Below are 18,790 nucleotides of genomic sequence, written 5' to 3'. Positions count from 1 at the left end.
TGAAAGTGTTATTTCCTTCAGTTAATGGAACATTTTGAAGTGATTCATTATATAAACAGTATTTTATCTTTAAAAAGCTATGTTCATTGATGCAATGAATTGTTTTAAATTCTTATAAAGCGCAACCTCAATATAGTTATCCGCTGTCTCCAGGTAACAATGCCCAGTGTTCAGGTATGTACTGGAGATTTCTGGACTCTCAACAAAAGGTTAGGTAGTAGGGGACTAGGGCAGATTTTTGAGAAATTAATTTTGTGTATATACCACAATTCAATCAGAAAATGTCTAATGTTGTGTACATGGTTTTATATTTCTATGAGGAAAAAAAAAAAAAAAAAGGAAAAAAAAAAAAATTCTCTGATTTTGTGATTGTGACTGTAGACTATCAAGATAATAGACATTATATATAATATTATATATATACATTATAGGAAGTTTTTATTCAAAAGTTTATATGTTGACAGGTTGAGACCCCCAGAAATCTACTGTACATAATTATTTATCTTACCTGGTATATATACATGTATATATGGTTATTAATTTTATCAAGACATCTCGTACTTAATATGGTTGCTGTTTTATATAAATTTTATAATATATGGTGTAATATGAATTATCATTGTAAAGTATATGCTTACTGACCCAATATTAATGCTTTAACATGTATGTAGCTGACATTGTATGGAAGTCTGTATATTGATATCCCTAACCCTTTCCTGTCTACACATGACTGAGAAGTCATGAGATTTAACCATTTTATTGTCGACAGGATGTTTTTATTTCTAGGGAACCAATTTAAAACTGACAACTAGAACTGTTAGAGAGATAGAGAGATCAGTTTTCAAAACATATCTTGATTGTTTTCTTTTTCTTTCTTTTTTAAATTTTTCTTCTATAAATAAAGCAAAATTATAAATAAAGTAAAAAGTATGTTAGAGGTAGAGAATCTGCATACTACCCATGTTATGAAGTTAAATTGCTCATAAGTAGATGCCAAGGAAATGAGCTTTGTAAAGGAAGGTGGCGGTGAGGACGCTATGGTTGTAGTCTGGTGGAATCTAATCTTAAAATCTAATATAGAAACCTTCAAGTACATGTATTTAATAATATTCATAATATGAATAATTTGTTGATTTTAAAGAAATATTTAATTACCTTATATTGCAATATAACTATTTTATTTTAAGTAATATAATTTGGGGCTACTAAATCGGTACAAGTTTGACTGATGTCCTGTGATGTAGTTTGGGGCTACTAAATTGGTACAAGTTTGGTTATTTTGAAATTCTAATAAAAATGGTAGGTTACCAGACTTTAAACAACCCTTGTTGGTTAATTTTAGAACAAATGAATTTTAACTGATCTGAATTATAAAAGTAGAATTTTGAGTGACATGGATCAAAATTCTGTCTGTAGATTGAATGAAGTAGATACAAAAATGTTCAGCGGACATTGTGAAATATACATTGATTTAATTATAAACTGTTCAGATGACTAGAAGGAACAATAAATACAAGAGACAAGAGTTGGCCGAGTATTGCCGCTCCACCAATAATAAATATTCCTCATAATGTTTAATCCTATCTAACTGCATGTGGAAGTTTATATAGATATGGTGTTACCTGTATGAAATATGGCTTAATTTTAACGGAAAATTTAACACCCCTGAAATAAAACTGAAACCCACATCCTACTTAAGATTATTACCATTGGAATGGTGACCTTATATTTGTAAACCTCCAGTGTATGGTGTGGAATCCTGTGTTCAAAATGTTATGAGTTTGACACTAAAACTTTGTCACAAGGTAAAGCTAAGTAAAGGGAGATCACTCCCAACTTTTTAGAGAAAAGCATTTTCTTGCATAATATAAGAATTAAAAAGTTATTTGTCTTTAATTACATAGCTTGATAATGTGATGTAATAGACAATGAACAGTATTTTATGGAGAATATTTATGCATTACATGTATGAATAAATAATTTGATTTATAATTAGATACAAGTGATTATCAGTCAAATTCGGTTGCCAGCATTACATTGTAATGTTTGAAAAAAGTGTATGTGTTGAGGAATTGACTGAGGATGATTGGATTGTCGAAATATATTCCTTGTGTTACGAGGGCTTTATGGGTAGAGAAATTACAGTACACACAAATTGTGTATACCTTAGTATCCTACTTCGAATTCTCTCCGGATCAAATTGGGTATGCATATGTATTTATTTTTAAAACTTGAATTATGAATTATGAGATACTTAATCGGATTTCATTAATTGGTCTTTTTAATTAGTTAGGTGAATACACCAATTAACATTTAATGGGGATTTGTTAACCATAGTTCTAAAGTTTTCAATATAGATATGGTTGTGTTAGCATATAATTATCACTGAAATATTTTACGATGATCTCTGCACACTTTCATGAGAATGAATTTATCGTGAAGTTCTCTCCCCATTGAGCCCTCCATCATTAATGTTATGGTGTTTGTATCTTGGGGTTTAGGATGTATATGTTATTGGGATGTTTGTGGTAAACTCTAGCTCTATCCAGTGTACCTGTAAAATTGTTCAGTTATAAAATTGTTGTTTTTGTGTGGGGGTATCATTGTCTATGTTTCATCTTCATTCAATATAAAAATACAAAAATAACCTTGACGCAATTTAAAATTTAATTCTCTGGTTAATTGCAGCCAGAGGTAGAACCAACGTGGAGCTGCGAGAACAGTTTGTACTGGCTGATGGTGTGAGCCAATCAATGTCAGGCTTTGTGACACGTAGTCCGGGCGGAAGTGATCGTAGCTCCACACCCTCCGGGATGTCATGGAGCACACGATCACCGAGCTCCGCCAGTGGTCCAATTACAAAGGTACACCCTTAATCATTTCCAGAACAGTATTGTCTACCAGTAGTCTTATCAATTTAACATACATACCCAGTTGCTTTCTTTATCAGCTGACTTAAACACCGACGGTAAAAAGAAAACAAAAACACATACCGGTACTGTATATATATTTACCTGCTTTTATCACTCCTTAAAGTAAATCTTGTAGGATGTATAATTACAATTTGGAAAGAGTAGTGATACTGATACTGATGTGAATTTCAATTTAAATTAATGCTATCAGCCAAGGAGACGATTTTCTAGACCCAACACGCTGGTAAGTACAGAAAATGAGCTATAAACAAATGTCAATCAAAAGGAAAAAGGAAATAAAAAGATATTCTCTAAGTAAATGGAAAAAAGTATTGTAAGGCTTAATTAGCTGTCAACTTAGCTATGTAAGCATAAAACTTTAAACCTTTACATCATTTTTATTAGCATATCTGTACATACTCACCATTGTTAACGTCATGATAAGTCTAAGACTACTACTGACATACGTACTGCATTTCCATGTCAGTCATTGTGGAAAGGTGGGTACATACAGATAAATCTAGGTGTAAGAGTGAAGACGTTATGTTAAGTATCTATCAAGTTGTACTTTGTATTTTCCTGAGTTTAGACATGCTTGATTCCAGAAGATGTTCCGACATTTAAATCTGTGGTAAGGTAGAATCCATCCTGACTGATCCTGGTTTGTTACAGATACGGGAGAAGACCCAGTACGCGACACCATGGAGACAACGTGTGAAGACGAGTCCTGATGGTGAGGTCAGGCAAATCATGTCCCACACTGAACCAGATGGAACAAAGGTCATGAGGTCAAAGATCGCACATGACCTCCGCAGCCCCAGGGACATACACAGCCCTGGAGGTCAGTATCTTGTTTTATTTAACAACCACATCATAACTTCTGTTTACCTTACTCTTATTATGTCTCCCCTGGGAATGGCGGGAGACATACTGTATTAGTACTGGTTCATCAATAATACTGATAAGTTCTTGTCCAGGCCATAAATTTAAAACCATTGTAGATATCTAAAGACATCAAAGAAAACTGCTGTATACCTTAATCACCCGCTGACAAAGTGCTGTACTCTATCAGTTTATCATTGCAACCTTGACCTTAAGGTGAAAAGTCCAGAAAGTGCTAATTTTGTCCGGGCAATAACTTCTTATTGTTGAAAATATCTTGATGAAATTTGCAGCATACTTGCATAACCTGAAGTCAATAAGCAATGCACTACTGTCAAAGTGCAAATTATTTTTATAATTTCTGATCTGGTGATAACTCATAAGCCATTAAAGATACAATTTTATCATTCCACTAGCAAAGTGCAGTGCTCTGTGATTGGATCATTGTGACCTTGACCTAAAGGTTAAAGGTCAATTGAATGTAAAAAATGATTGATGCCTGCTAGGGAAGAAGGGCGAGGGGACATATTATCAGGAGAAAGGAGTACTTGGAGATTTTTTTCTGATTGTGTAATTCACAGAGTAACAGATGGATAGAAGAAATGTTGGGGAATGCACGCTTGTCCTGTTTTAAGAATTTTTTCTTTTAAAAAGATATTTGTTGCTTTCCTAATATTCTAATAAGAAATAAACTGTTGTATCCATGAAAAAGTCAAATATTTATCTTTATGTTTACAGCAACACCGAGTCGAAGTTCTAGTCGGGCCAGTACCAGTAGCCGGCCGCCAAGTAGAGCAGACAGCGAGACATCAGAAGCCAGTGAACCAGAAATATTCACCACAGTTCAAAAGGAAACACGCAAAATTGGAGGTCGAAGTGAGACCACCATGACTTATCAGACACATGTAGTACAAACACGAACTGCAGTTCCTGCTGCAACTGCTCGCGTCAGCACACCCACGCGTGTAGGTACGCCAACCCGGGTCGGAACACCAACATCACGGGGGTCTAAAATACCAACACCTTACAAGAAAAAGTGATTTTGTGATATAAGATTAGGACCAACATTTTGACTTGAGTGGGTACTCCACTCATTCAGCATTTACTATTAAAAATTATCCTATTCTGTAGCCAGCTTCATGCTTCACCAACAACTCTACATCAATGACTGAGTCATGTGACCAATGACAGGCAATGTGATTGGCTGTTCAAATGCACTTGGGATTTCGACTTTCTTTTATTTCATTTTAGAGATAAAATGATATGACTTATTCCACATTAGTGAAGATTTGGGGGAATCTTCATTGAATGTGTAAAAAGATGAAAAGTAAAAGTTTGAAAAGTGATTGACATCATGTCTCTGGATGTCAATACCAATGTAAACATTCACAAGGGAAGAATTTAAAAAAAAAATACATAACTTGTTTCATTTAGAAAAAAAACAGTGTTATCCAGTTGTAAACTGGTTTTGTGTGCAGAAGATAACTTTTGATAAGATCTTTTTGTATATATTAGAGAAACTTATTCATTTTCAAAATTTGTTAAGATAAACATGAGTCTTTATTCCATTCTACATTGAAAACATAAAATTTTAGAATTCTTGTAAAATTATAATTGTATTGATTTAAAAAGTATAATCAAAGCATTTATGAAAAATAATACTAGTGTTATAAAATTCATATTAATGTCATTTAAATTTTTTTGGGTTCTAAAGAGAGAATTTATGGAAACAATTTTAATGAAAATATTCCAAGATTTCATGGTGCTTGTGTGTACTTGTTGATAAGAATTGGAACTTGGTTTTACAGTTCCCAGCATGCCCTGCTGATTGTTTATGTTGTCCAATGTCCTGTATTCCTCAATATTTTGTTTTTGTATTTTTGTTATGTATACCTGTTGACTGGCGTCGTGTCATTCCCGATGGGTTGGTTAGCAAGGATCTCACTGCTGCTGCTGTCGTCATTGTGAACAACCTCATCCTTTGCTTAACTTCGCAATTTTCTAAGAAATTGCTTTTGAATTCAGTTTTATTTGAAAATGAAATCAAATAAATCTTTGTACCTTTCTAGAAATCAAAAGGATATAGAAATCATCTCATTATTTCTATCAAATTCATATTTTGCACAGTTTTGCTTGAATTTGAGAGATTGCATTACAATGGGAGATATATCTATACCTTGGAATGACGCAATGCCAATAGCCTGTTCTCATGGTGTGTTTAAGCTTGCTGGAAATGAATATTGTGATAGCCTATAGAATATTCGAAATGTAGTATTTATCTTGAGATATTTGAACAGAAAACCCTAAGTATAATTATAGTTTAAAGGATATATATATGTGTATAGGCTGGGATGTATGTATATATTGAGATGTAGATCTCTGGAATACATATAACTATATAACCACCTCGACAACTAGTTAGTACATAAAGCTCTCCTCATTTTCTACAAAATTATTCCTCTTAATATGTTAGTTATTTTCCAGGTAATTTACCTGAATATGTTATTTAGATCAGTTGACATATACTTAAGTATATGCTAATTAGATTTTTTAACATAGTTTATGATTTCAGTTTGTTAATGATGATAATTTACATATGTTAATTCTAGCCGTTTGGATTGGTTAATTTTGATGTATTTTTATACACAGTATGTAAATAAGGCAGAAAGAGTCTGTGGTGAATAGACTTGTGTTGCGACTGTGAAGAGAGCATAGTCTGTGGTGTACAGACTGGTGTTGTGTCAGGAGAGATTTATTTATTTTACCGCCCACTGTACCAGTACTTATACCTGGCATGGTTCAAGTGTTGTTTTATTGGGAGGTGGATTACGTTTGCATATCAAAATTATATTTCCACTACAAGTGCTTTTCACGGACATGTATCCTGTATGTATATACCGGTATAATTTGGCTACGTAACCTTTGTGTATAATTCGGTGACGTAACCTTTGTGTATATACAGTATATAAAAGGTATCGAGCCTGACTGTACTTAAGAAGTGTTGCTGTATAATGTAAAAATGATATTTCCCTAATCATGCAAATAATTTGTTGTGTATAAAGCTTGCTGTAATAATCACTGACAAATAAGTATGTAAATGTGATAAACTAAACAGTAAATACATGAATATTGATAATATTTGCTGGCATTGTGAATATATGTGATGAAAGTCAATAAAAAATGTTCACGTGACATGAATATTGCAATATTCCTATCATAGAACATGAATATTGATATATTCAATGGATGTGAATATTAAAATATTCATCCTGTCATTCCTTCCTATAATATAATTATTCATTTGCTCATTTTATGTAATCATAAATATACATTGTAGTCACGTACCACGCTGTAATCATCACGATATGCCACTGCTATATATGGCCGAGTGGTTTGATGGGAGGGGGACAGTATATCTGGTTACTGGGGTTATAACTCTCTCTATACAAACATTCATTTTGTTTCCATGACAAAATCTGAGGAATAAGATGTCTTTGTATGTTGCTGAATAATTGTATTGGGTATGCATGTGGAATTTTAACTGCATCCCTGGGGTATGTGCTCCTGGGGGAGGGGCACTGCCCGAGGGGTAAAGATGTGGTCCTCAGTACCACACTGGTAACTGTAAGCATTGATATTCAGCTTCCTTGCTTCATATGCAAGTCAGATGGACTAAATAAAAGGAATCTCAGTAAACACGTCTTATTGTTGTTTGTTTATCAGTATGTTGTACGATATGTTGTTGTGCCACTATAATCCAGTCAACATACACAAGAAAGTGATATAGGGACTCTTGTTCCACACAAGTTTGTTATAACGTGATATAGGGACTCTTGTTCCACACAAGTTTGTTAGAACGTGATATAGGGGCTATTGTTCTACACAAGTTTGTTATAACGTGATATAGGGGCTATTGTTCCACACAAGTTTGTTACAACGTGATATAGGGGCTATTGTTCTACACAAGTTTGTTATAACGTGATATAGGGGCTATTGTTCCACACAAGTTTGTTATAACGTGATATAGGGACTCTTGTTCCACACAAGGTTGTTAGAACGTGATATAGGGACTATTGTTCTACACAAGTTTGTTATAACGTGATATAGGGGCTATTGTTCCACACAAGTTTGTTATAACGTGATATAGGGGCTATTGTTCTACACAAGTTTGTTATAACGTGATATAGGGACTCTTGTTCCACACAAGTTTGTTAGAACGTGATATAGGGACTCTTGTTCCACACAAGTTTGTTAGAACGTGATATAGGGACTATTGTTCTACACAAGTTTGTTAGAACGTGATATAGGGACTATTGTTCCACACAAGGTTGTTAGAACGTGATATAGGGACTATTGTTCCACACAAGTTTGTTAGAACGCGATATAGGGACTATTGTTCCACACAAGGTTGTTAGAACGTGATATAGGGACTATTGTTCCACACAAGGTTGTTAGAACGTGATATAGGGACTATTGTTCCACACAAGGTTGTTAGAACGTGATATAGGGACTATTGTTCCACACAAGTTTGTTAGAACGCGATATAGGGACTATTGTTCCACACAAGGTTGTTAGAACGTGATATAGGGACTATTGTTCCACACAAGTTTGTTAGAACGTGATATAGGGACTATTGTTCCACACAAGTTTGTTAGAATGTGATATAGGGACTCTTGTTCCACACAAGTTTGTTAGAACGCGATATAGGGACTATTGTTCCACACAAGGTTGTTAGAATGTGATATAGGGACTCTTGTTCCACACAAGGTCAATATACTACTTTTCAGTCTGTTTCATAACAGCTTTGTTATTATTTCTGCTAAAAAATAAATAATTGCTCAAACAAAAGACAACAAAAAGTAATTTCAATCTTATGCAGATTTTTGTTTATTTAGCTCAAAATATGAACTTGATACAAATTGCTAAGTGAAGTAAAAGCAATCTTTAAAAAGATCTCTGCACACATCTCAGTTGCCTTATATGGCTGTAGTTGTGCTACATTCTCCTGTTGCTATAGTAACAGAGTGATGGACAGACTTTGATTACAAAAAAAGTATTTCAACTCAAAAACCCATTGTATGTTCCAATGTCTACAGTAAAACAAGAATGTGTGTAAATATATCAACACTCGGCACACATCGCAACTCTGTATCAAAATTGCATAGACTGGGGCCAACATATGTGCATCAGCATAACCTTTCTTAAAAAAAAAAAAAAAAAAAAGAAGCAAATACATTGTAATGTTGACCTGGTTAACAGGAGACCATTGTGCTGGTCTCTGGAAAGGTGACATATTGGTGCCGATTATTCTTACAATCCATGTGACCAATCATGGCCAACATTTTAACAATTTTCCATCTATCAAAATGTACCCATTCATAGCATTCCGACTCTGACCAACCTTCAACATAAATGTCAAGTGGCCTGTAAAGTCGAGGTCACACTTTGACAACTAGGTCAAGGTCACATTCCATCGTGATGACAGAGAAGAAAACTACAAAAGGACCGGCCCTTTGTTTATATCATGTAATATTAACAAGAGTAGATAACTACTTCTACATTGTCGGCTAGAGTCAGAAATACATACTCTATCGGAATGCTCTAGGTAAAGCTGTCACACATATCATCATATCACTGTCCAATAGGTTTCCATGGCAACATTGTTGCTACAGTAACAGAATACTTTATAGATCACCTCAGTCTTCCATCACTTGTTTCATTTGCTTGTATTTATTGACTGTTAACCTTCCAGTACAAAATCCACCCCTGGAATATCGAAAAGCAAAACCTGTCTCGAAACAATTTCTTCCAAGAATGACTCCCCCAAACTTGGTCCACCAATATTTTACTCACATTGGCAATTTATGTATCTGAAATTTGTTCTTTATATAACACAATACAGTATTTGTCTTTGGTAAGAAGAGAGGCACTTTAACCGAACCCACATCAGCAATTTCCTTACTATTTCATTCCTTCCGCATCCGTTTTTTAAACAAAAATTCAGGGGAAATGTTTTGAATATTAGCTATAAAGAGTTGTTTCTGTTTAAAATGTGATTCTACAGTTAGTACTTCACAAAAGAAACTGAGATTCAAAAGTCCAGGCATATATATAACATATATGAACATTAAATGCATTTTTATGGTATTTTCTTATTATCAACATTGTTTTCCCTTTTTTCTCTTTATTTGTACATGTTTCAGCTGTCATGGAAAGTAATTTCATCAACAGCAAACAAAAGGATATTTTATGTTATTTCATATTTTTAAAAAAAAATTTGGAAGGAATAAAACTTAACAACTATATAAAATTACCTTTTTAGTGAAGAACTGTTATGAAACTTCAAACAAACAAAAAATAATAATATAGAAAGTGACACATTCTCTGATTCATACCTTACAAAACTTGTCAAAATATGTCACCAGCGTGAACCATACCTTTCCACACTATAATGAAATCACAGATCGTCAACGACGCAGGTCAGAGACCAACGTCTTAGCCCACCCGTTTACCGGCACACATGTGCCTATACTGTACACGTTCAAATCAAAACATTACTTTGGAAAGTAATAATTATATAATAATAAATTAATACCTATGTATACAAACTTATTTACAAACTATAATAAAAAAGGACTTTTAAACTGTACAATTACCTAGTTTACACACCGACCACAATAACTAAGCAACACAATAAAATGTACATCAATTCGAAATCAAAAAATAATAACACCAGCACATGATGGATAAATACAGCCTGTAGACCACAAATATACATAAACATCGAAGGGCAAGGACAAACTTCTATAGCACAGTTGTCAGATAGTTTATCGTTCATGTTTTCTGTTCAAAAACAATTTTGAACAACAACAGAAATATCACACATGACAAAATTTGGCACTTAATATTTTGTGTTATCATGTTCACCATGCAAAAGACACGAGTATAAATCTTTGGCAGATAGTTCAAGTCGGACTTTTAAGATTCAAGTCAGGTTTTTAAGTTGCTAAATAAACTGATCATGCATTACACTTCGCAAGTCAGAATCCAGAAATTGTAGTAATTTCAGTGAAAGAGTAGAGAAAATTCAGCCATTGAGATTTTAAGAGGATAAGTTAAGCAAAATTTGACACGAGAGAGCAACATCCAACCCTTTAAATGAACAGTATATTTGTGGAAATTAACAGTGACACTTGTGGAAGACTTGAGTGCTACACATATAACATGTGAATTTATAGGTGCACATTATTTTGATTATATGCCAGTTTGATAGTTTTACATCACTACAAAACTCAACAATTCAGGATAGTCCTGATACACTGTTTTCTGTAAACCATTTCCTGTCTGTAAATATGGTGTTAAAATCTTGTTTTACAAGAGTTTAACATACACCATACTGACCTATCTAGTCCAACTGTAAATGTAATGTCCAGTTTATCATTAAAGTTTACTGGGGGAAAATACAAAAATAATAGTTAAAAACAAAAAATGAGGTTGAATACAAGTAGCACTTATGAGTTTGGGATTTAGGTTTTTATATATGATGGACTGGACTCCCCATTCAAACATGATTTTTTATAAAACTTTGGTGAAGTTCACAGCTAAATTTAATAAGCTCCCTTTGAATGGCAAGAAAAATCTCCTCGTTACTGCCGATTTGGCCTCGTTACTGCCGATTTGGCCTCGGTGAACTTATAATACTATGAGTAACTATGACTTGAAATGTCGTTCATTTGTTGTGATTCCAATCACATGACTGAAATCCATACAGAGGCATTTATATCCACAAACACACTGGAATCATACACACTAACATTCGGTTAAATTACAGTGAAGTCAACATTGGACATGCATCATCTAGCACGTGTCAAGGGAAGATAATGATGCCGGCCTTCACAACTGTACATCAAAACACAGATGCATCAACATGGCTGACACATCTAGGTTGGAAGGGTTCATATGACATCATTTGCGTGATGTGGTGTCAACAGACATGAGAAATAATGAAATAGTTTAACTACATGACAAAGAATACAACACTGTGTGACAACAATATCACACACAGTTTTCACACTTAAAATCATTTTGTTCTTTAATGTAACAACATAATAAATAATAAGATGAGTGATAAAATAAATTAAACATGTGATAAGCAGGTTAGCAAGGATTTCTGGATGACACGGAAATAACAAGGGGTGCATTATCACAAACTCCTTGAACCAAGGGTTCAAACCACAACAAAACACCAACAACTTATAATGTAGATGCCATTTAACAAAGCGCTGGGTAGACGATGCTACACCAACAAATGTTCACGTAACACACAGGGACTCGGGTGTGGGGGCCAGCAAAACATAGTTACTAGGTACATAATGTAGATGTTTGTTACCTCCAAACAAAAGAGTTCTTTAAATCAAAATTATGGATTTTCTTAATTCAATTCTACACTGGCCTATTAAGCTGCTATTCTGTCTTCAAGGTCAAGGTCAAGACATACAATAAGACTTGTTTTGTTTGAAGGTAACAAAGTAGATGGACGCTGACCAAAAATCCACAACAATATTCTACACACTCTACCGGGATAGCTCTTTCTTTTTCTAGTGACCTTGAATGAATCCTTCCAAGGTCATTGATAATTGTTAATTTGCTAATTTGGAAAAGAAAAAAAAAGACTGAAAATACTTTTTTCGTGTAAAAGATGATAATGTTTCGTTCTTTTGGTGATTTTTATCAAGATAAGGATTCCCCAATAATGCTGAGCTAAAATTATCAAGAAAAGAAAATTTGACATTCATTACTGAAGAATTAAATTTTTTGAAAGGTGAATTTTTATTTATATCAAAATAAAAATTTTTGGAAAATTCCAAGTCATTAAATAATTCTTTATGCAGCTCCTTCAGATTTTATACTTCATTGATGAAAAAACTTTAAAAAGAGAAAGAAAATCCTTGTCCCTTTCCACACACACACACACACGCCCTTCCTCACACACACATACACACTATCTTTTCACAGAATGGCTCGAAAACAACCATATAGGTGAACACAACGATACATATTTGACCAGCACAAGGGAATATCACTCTCTACTCAATAACTAAAATCGTGAAAGACTCTCTAGTAGTTATTTACATATACAGTCTCAATGCATTATCAATCAACATACAGAATCACCAGGGCTTCATTTTTCATTATTGCTGAGAAAGTAATCTTTAAAGCAGAAAAAAAAAATTGGTTTCCATCAAATTATTATTAGTGTCAACGTCAATAAACCAAAAAGCTAGTGTAACCACCGTCAATATTAGACGCGATTTTGCATATCTGACATGACATCAACATCAACTGTGCTTGGCATATCATTGATTAACTCCATGAGGTAGAACACTTGGTTTCAATATTTACATTTTTAAAAATTTTATCTTAATTATTGAATTAAAAGTATAAAGAAAAAATCCTAATAAACCAAATAAATATTTTGGCAATTCAATCCATTTCTTGACATTGGCGACAGAACGGTCCCAGATTTATTGCTAGCATTCTACATCATAACAACTTTTAAACACAATACACTAACAATGCTAGATGAAAAGCAACAGAAGATGTAATACCAGCATTCACGCTAATCTACCTTCAATCTTTGTGACTTCAATTCAAAAGGAAATTTTACATAAAAATTATTAAGAAATTTTTGACAAAAGGAAGAATTCCAAATTACAACAAAATTATCCAATGTCTAGTTTGGTTTGGTATTGGACTAATTAACAAAAACTTTTATCAAATGAAGCCTGGCATGATTTGTCTGGGAAATTTTTTGATAGTCTAATTTTAGTTTGCTGTCATAGAGGTAGTAATAGCATCCATGCTGTAGATGAGTTTTTATAAATGTACTAGTAAGTCTTGACCAACATTCCCACCTGAATACTTTCAGGAGTTTGCCATCCTTATTGTCCGGACAGCGAATGACAAGTCACATGATTCATCAATCAGTCCTGAATTTTGTAGTATAACATGATAGAGAATTATTTGAGGTACATGGTTCCAATATATATAAAAAATGGATGATGACTTTACAGATGAAAAGATGGAAGAAAAGTTTCAGAGTACTTTCTTCAAAATGACAACACTACATCTAAGTAAGATGACAGAAAATGAGTAGCACTTGGACTAGGTGTTAACGATGAGAGGGCAATAATCAATGGGGAGGACTAGTTTGAACAACGTTTTTCACTAACACTAGTGTTCTGGACACGCAGAACATAACAGATGTCGGCAATAACAACAGGTCTATGTACAGTCTGAGGCCTCTTCTTCCTTATATGGTCATAACAATTGTAATAATAATAATTATCACTCACAATGATAAATTAATTATCATTATTAATTATTAACATATACAATACTAGTACTATTAGGGGAGGTTTATCTACTTCCTTCGCGGGAAAATATTTAAAAATTTTAAAAGAAATGAAAATCAAATAAGTCCAACTGGCATAATATAAAAACATTTATGCAAATTGCATAGGTATTTTTTTGTACTTTTTGGAATTCAAGAATTATTCAACAACTTCATTACATGACAGGTAACTGTACAGTATGGTTACAAAGATAAGGGAGATAATCCTCACTCCCCGAACAACACTAATAACTTAAAAGTCTCATACAATCGTTTACAAGTATTTGGCTTGAGTGATTATGTATAGATAATAATATACTGGACAATGTACAAACATCTACATGCTAATCATAATACTACAGTTAAACCAGACATTTAAAACAAGGGTAAAGCTCATTAAAATCTCAAAATGCTGTTTGAGTAAAAACCAGTTTAGAAATGTTAAAAAGACCAGTTAACACAATTTCTCCAGGCCGCTACCTTTATCACAAGTAAAGGCTTGTTTGTACCAGATCTAGGAGCTAGTGATATTGAGGGCCACATTATCTTTTGGTGTAATTTGCTCACAAAAGCCATATACATGTTTTAGCTGAGAGCAACATATTATTGTCAAATCTGGAAACTAAATCTACAGACATCAAACAGTGATGTAATAGGTTTAGGAATTATCTCGGGTTTAGCGCCGTAGTAAGAGACCGACGAAGATCCTTCCGTTAACATGTCTTTGATAACAATATCTATTCTATCTTTCTGTAGTAATTTTTTTAGATGTGTGATGGTGTACAAATTTGTGAGTTCAACATGAGTTCAAAGGTCAATGTACGTACAAGTTTAAATGTCACAAATTACGTACATTTTCAGAGGTCACAGTGACATAAACGGTGGATACAGAATTTTCAAAACAGTATGTTAAATAGTATATAACGGTAGTCTGCTATCACAGCCAAGCAAAGCAGGTCTGGAGGGCGGGGCTCACATGCCCCACCCCCTCATTTCCCCCTGTCAAGTCTGTTGGTTCTGTGTCTGTTTTGGGGTATTGGCCACTGGGGTGGGAGGTGCTGGGGGCGGAGCCTGTCCTGAGTGAGAGGGTCCGGGCGGGCCTGAGTGACCGTTTCCCGATCCTTCCATGCCATCTCCTGGAAAATATCGCTCTGCAAAGACACAAGGTGAGGTATGTTAAGGCAAGTATATGAATTACTTCACATATATTGGTTGTGAAAAGAATAGAAACATTGAATTCAAGATCACCTGTGTTCTGATGTATACACTTATAAACAATGTTTTGCTTTTAAACCATAAAGAAATCTCAGCCTTAATAAAATTATGTCAAGGTCATTCGTTTAAATAAACTTCATCCCAGCAAGCTATTGGCCAAATATAATGGCACTGGGCCTTTAAGTTATTGGGAAGAAGTTGTTTAAAGATTTTAACACATTTGACCCCTGTGACCTTGAAAGTAGGTCAAGGTAGTTGTTTTGAACAAACTTTGTAGCCTTTCATCCAAAAGATCACGCACGAAGCCAGACAAAAGACAATCGCAATGAGACTTTGTCTAAGAGGACTAAAATTAACAATCTTTGTCACCATTGACAATATAAATGTCTTACCTTCACTCAGTAGAGTTTCATCGTTGTTGACGCCATGCATGATATTAGCCAACATGTTATAGTCCATGCCCTCGTCCAGGGGAATGAACGGTGTGGTCCACCTCGGTATGGGTGTTGACCGAGGGGTGGTACGAGGTGTGGCCACCGGCGAGGCTATCAGACTCAAGGTGGTAGGGCTGATCACACCACTAAGGGCGTTTACAGGGCTAAGACTGGGGTAGGAAAATACCTGAAATATAGACATAAAATCAAATAATACCATCATAAGCTAAGACTGGGGTAGGAATATACCTGAAATATAGACATAAAATCAAATAATACCAACACAAACTAAGACTGGGGTAGGAAAATACCTGAAATAAAGACATAAAATCAAATAATACCATCATAAGCTAAGACTGGGGTAGGAAAAATACCTGAAATTTACACATAGAATCTAATAATACCAACATAAGCTAAGACTGGGGTAGGAAAATATCTGAAATTTACACACAGAATCAAATAATACCAATATAAGTCCCAAGCTTGCATGTTTCAGCCAATCAGAAGCAATGTACAGAGGTGACAATTTTGAATTAATCCAGGTAATATGTCCATCAGATACCAGTTATCTACATAAAATCAGGTGAGGATGGTAAATATTTATTTCTATGTCTTTAACATTCACAGGTGGCCAATTTGGAACTAGGAAATGTGGTGTTCATAAAGGCTATCCACCAAGTACCATCATATGGAACTAATACAGCAATACTACTGGGTAGATATGGATTTGAGATATCAGGTATATATATAGGCAGGCAATCTCCAGAGACAGATGGTCTCCAATATTTGTACCGACAACTACATCACAATGCAGGGACCAAATGAAAAGTTCAAATAGATAGAACAAGACAATTCGATGAGTCCCTCACTAGATGTGGAAATATTTGCCAAGAATGCAGATTGTGAATTTGTGTTAGAACTAATTCTACACAATGATGGTTTGACAAATCTATGTCATTTAAAAAGCAGTTGGTGGTATTAATATCAACTAATTCAGATGCAAGAGAACCCACGTAACATGAATCTATGCCACAAGTAAGAAGTTCATGTGACAAGAGAAACTGTAGATCAGGTCCAAACATCATTTTCCTTTATGTAGGTCAAAAGTCAAAATATTGGCCAGAATTACCTAAATTTTATTCTTGACACAACGCCTTACCTGGGTGAACCCATGACCAGCATGAAAATCTAGTGACAGGTAATATAGCAGATAGACCCAAACAACCTTTTCCTTTGACGTAGGTCAAAAGTCAAAATGTATGTCAGAGTGATCTACTTTTGGTACATTAATACATGACACACCCCTTCAAAGTATAAAGTTCCAGTGACAAATAGTGAAGGAGATAGAGCCAGTCAAAAGACTGTCTCAACCTGTCCGAGCGGAGTTCTCAACCTGTCCGAGCGGAGTTCTCAACCTGTCCGAGCGGAGTTCTCAACCTGTCCGAGGGGAGTTCCCAACCTGTCCGAGGGGAGTTCCCAACCTGTCTGAGGGGAGTTCCCAACCTGTCCGAGGGGAGTTCCCAACCTGTCCGAGGGGAGTTCCTAACCTGTCTGAGGGGAGTTCCCAACCTGTCCGAGGGGAGTTCCCAACCTGTCCGAGGGGAGTTCCCAACCTGTCCGAGGGGAGCTCTTAGCCTGCCCGCAGTGAGTTCCCAATCTGTCCAAGGGGAGTTCCCTGTGCCTATAATAATATTGATACTACAGTCAGTTTTCCTCTCTTATTTACCTGATGTCCTTGCGGATGTATGTGTGCAAAGGCATGCTCAGGCCGGGTCAATACTGAGAACGGGCTGGACATGATCGTCCGGTTGAACGGAGGCGTTCCGGGGGAGGAGCTGATACCCTGACTTGAATTGTTATTGTTTGTTGAACCTGTCAATCACAAAGAACAAAATCAATCATAAATCATACATACCACAGAAATCAGGAAAGCATGTGTGCGACACTGGTTTAAAGATTCTAAATACAAGAGCTTACTCACAATACTACTGTATACCTGGTAATTTTCGCCCTTGAGCAACACAAAACATATTCGCCCCTTTTAAATTCGCCCTAAATGGTTTTCAAGAAACATTCTTTTCCTTGTTTGTAAAATAGAAAAATACCGTTCGGAATTCTCAATACAGTTGCACTCGGGACTTATCGAGTTCCTCAATTGTCTTGCAAGCATGAGATGTGAAATGTAATCAGGTGTGAAATAAAGAACGTTTACCTGTGCTCAGATTTTTTCTTTTAGTCCCTACTGATTAAAGTAGTATCGGGTATGTATGGGTGATTTTAAGCAAACACGATCAATAGTAAGTTCACCGCACCGTGACTAATGACTGACCAGTGTTTTCTCTTGTTCACATGTACATACATGTACATGAATGGAAGCCACAAGCGACAGTGAAGTCATCAAATTAGTCTTTTCTGTGGCAGGAATTCTATGCTGCTCTGTATTTCATTTTTATCATGACCAGACTACATAATTTAAAAAAATCAAAGTACTGGAAGTACTGTAAACGAACATTATTGTTTAATGCAAAATCAGTAATCTTCTTAGTTTTAAGTTGATAAATTTACTGATATCGGTTTAGGAATTAATTGCAAATAATTTGAAATGTTTGCAGCTGTTCTGATATGATTGTACACATGCATGTTTCTGTAAGGTCCTAATTGAAATTGGAAGTTTGTTGATCTATCTTGGATCGATGAAAATAAAATATGTCTTCTTTCTTTCGGGAAGGCATCATCAGTTATAATACAGCCAGGACTCTGTGACCTTATTGATGCCAACTTCTAATATGAACTAAATTTAGTCTAGTTCCATCGTTAGTTTGGCATACATACAAAATGTAGTTGTATTTCAACTTAATATGATGAAACACACATAAAGAATTACTGAAAACCAAAACCAGAGCTGCTAATCAAGGCCCGAATTAGGAATGTATCCTATTGAAACTGTACTCAAG

The 18,790-nt window shown here is 34.9% G+C and overlaps 2 protein-coding genes across 5 annotated transcripts in view; one reads left to right on the top strand and one right to left on the bottom strand.

Annotated features, from left to right (window-relative positions):
* LOC117325720 (microtubule-actin cross-linking factor 1-like) overlaps positions 1 to 7,490 on the top strand; it is a 214,299-nt gene extending 206,809 nt beyond the window's left edge. For 2 of the 4 annotated variants that reach the window (XM_033882151.1, XM_033882154.1), the window contains 4 exons: positions 2,689 to 2,864; positions 3,124 to 3,156; positions 3,585 to 3,753; positions 4,533 to 7,490. In XM_033882151.1, coding sequence (XP_033738042.1) covers positions 2,689 to 2,864; positions 3,124 to 3,156; positions 3,585 to 3,753; positions 4,533 to 4,834 — 680 coding nt within the window. In that variant the 3' untranslated portion in view covers positions 4,835 to 7,490. Of the gene's footprint in view, positions 1 to 120; positions 154 to 2,688; positions 2,865 to 3,123; positions 3,157 to 3,584; positions 3,754 to 4,532 lie in introns of all 4 variants that reach the window. The other 2 variants (XM_033882152.1, XM_033882153.1) reach the window with 2 other exon arrangements.
* Positions 7,491 to 8,654: 1,164 nt separating this feature from the next.
* The window catches only part of LOC117325719 (nuclear factor 1 X-type-like), a 170,993-nt gene continuing 160,857 nt past the window's right edge, over positions 8,655 to 18,790 (bottom strand). Inside the window, 3 exon segments of the mRNA XM_033882149.1 lie at positions 8,655 to 15,338; positions 15,795 to 16,023; positions 17,563 to 17,708. Of these exon segments, the coding sequence (XP_033738040.1) occupies positions 15,190 to 15,338; positions 15,795 to 16,023; positions 17,563 to 17,708 (524 nt within the window). The 3' untranslated portion in view covers positions 8,655 to 15,189.

This window comes from Pecten maximus, chromosome 4 (assembly GCF_902652985.1).
Source record: "Pecten maximus chromosome 4, xPecMax1.1, whole genome shotgun sequence".
NCBI lineage: Eukaryota > Metazoa > Mollusca > Bivalvia > Pectinida > Pectinidae > Pecten > Pecten maximus.
Note: the sequence above shows the minus strand (reverse complement) of the source record. Positions and strands in the feature narration are given on the sequence as shown.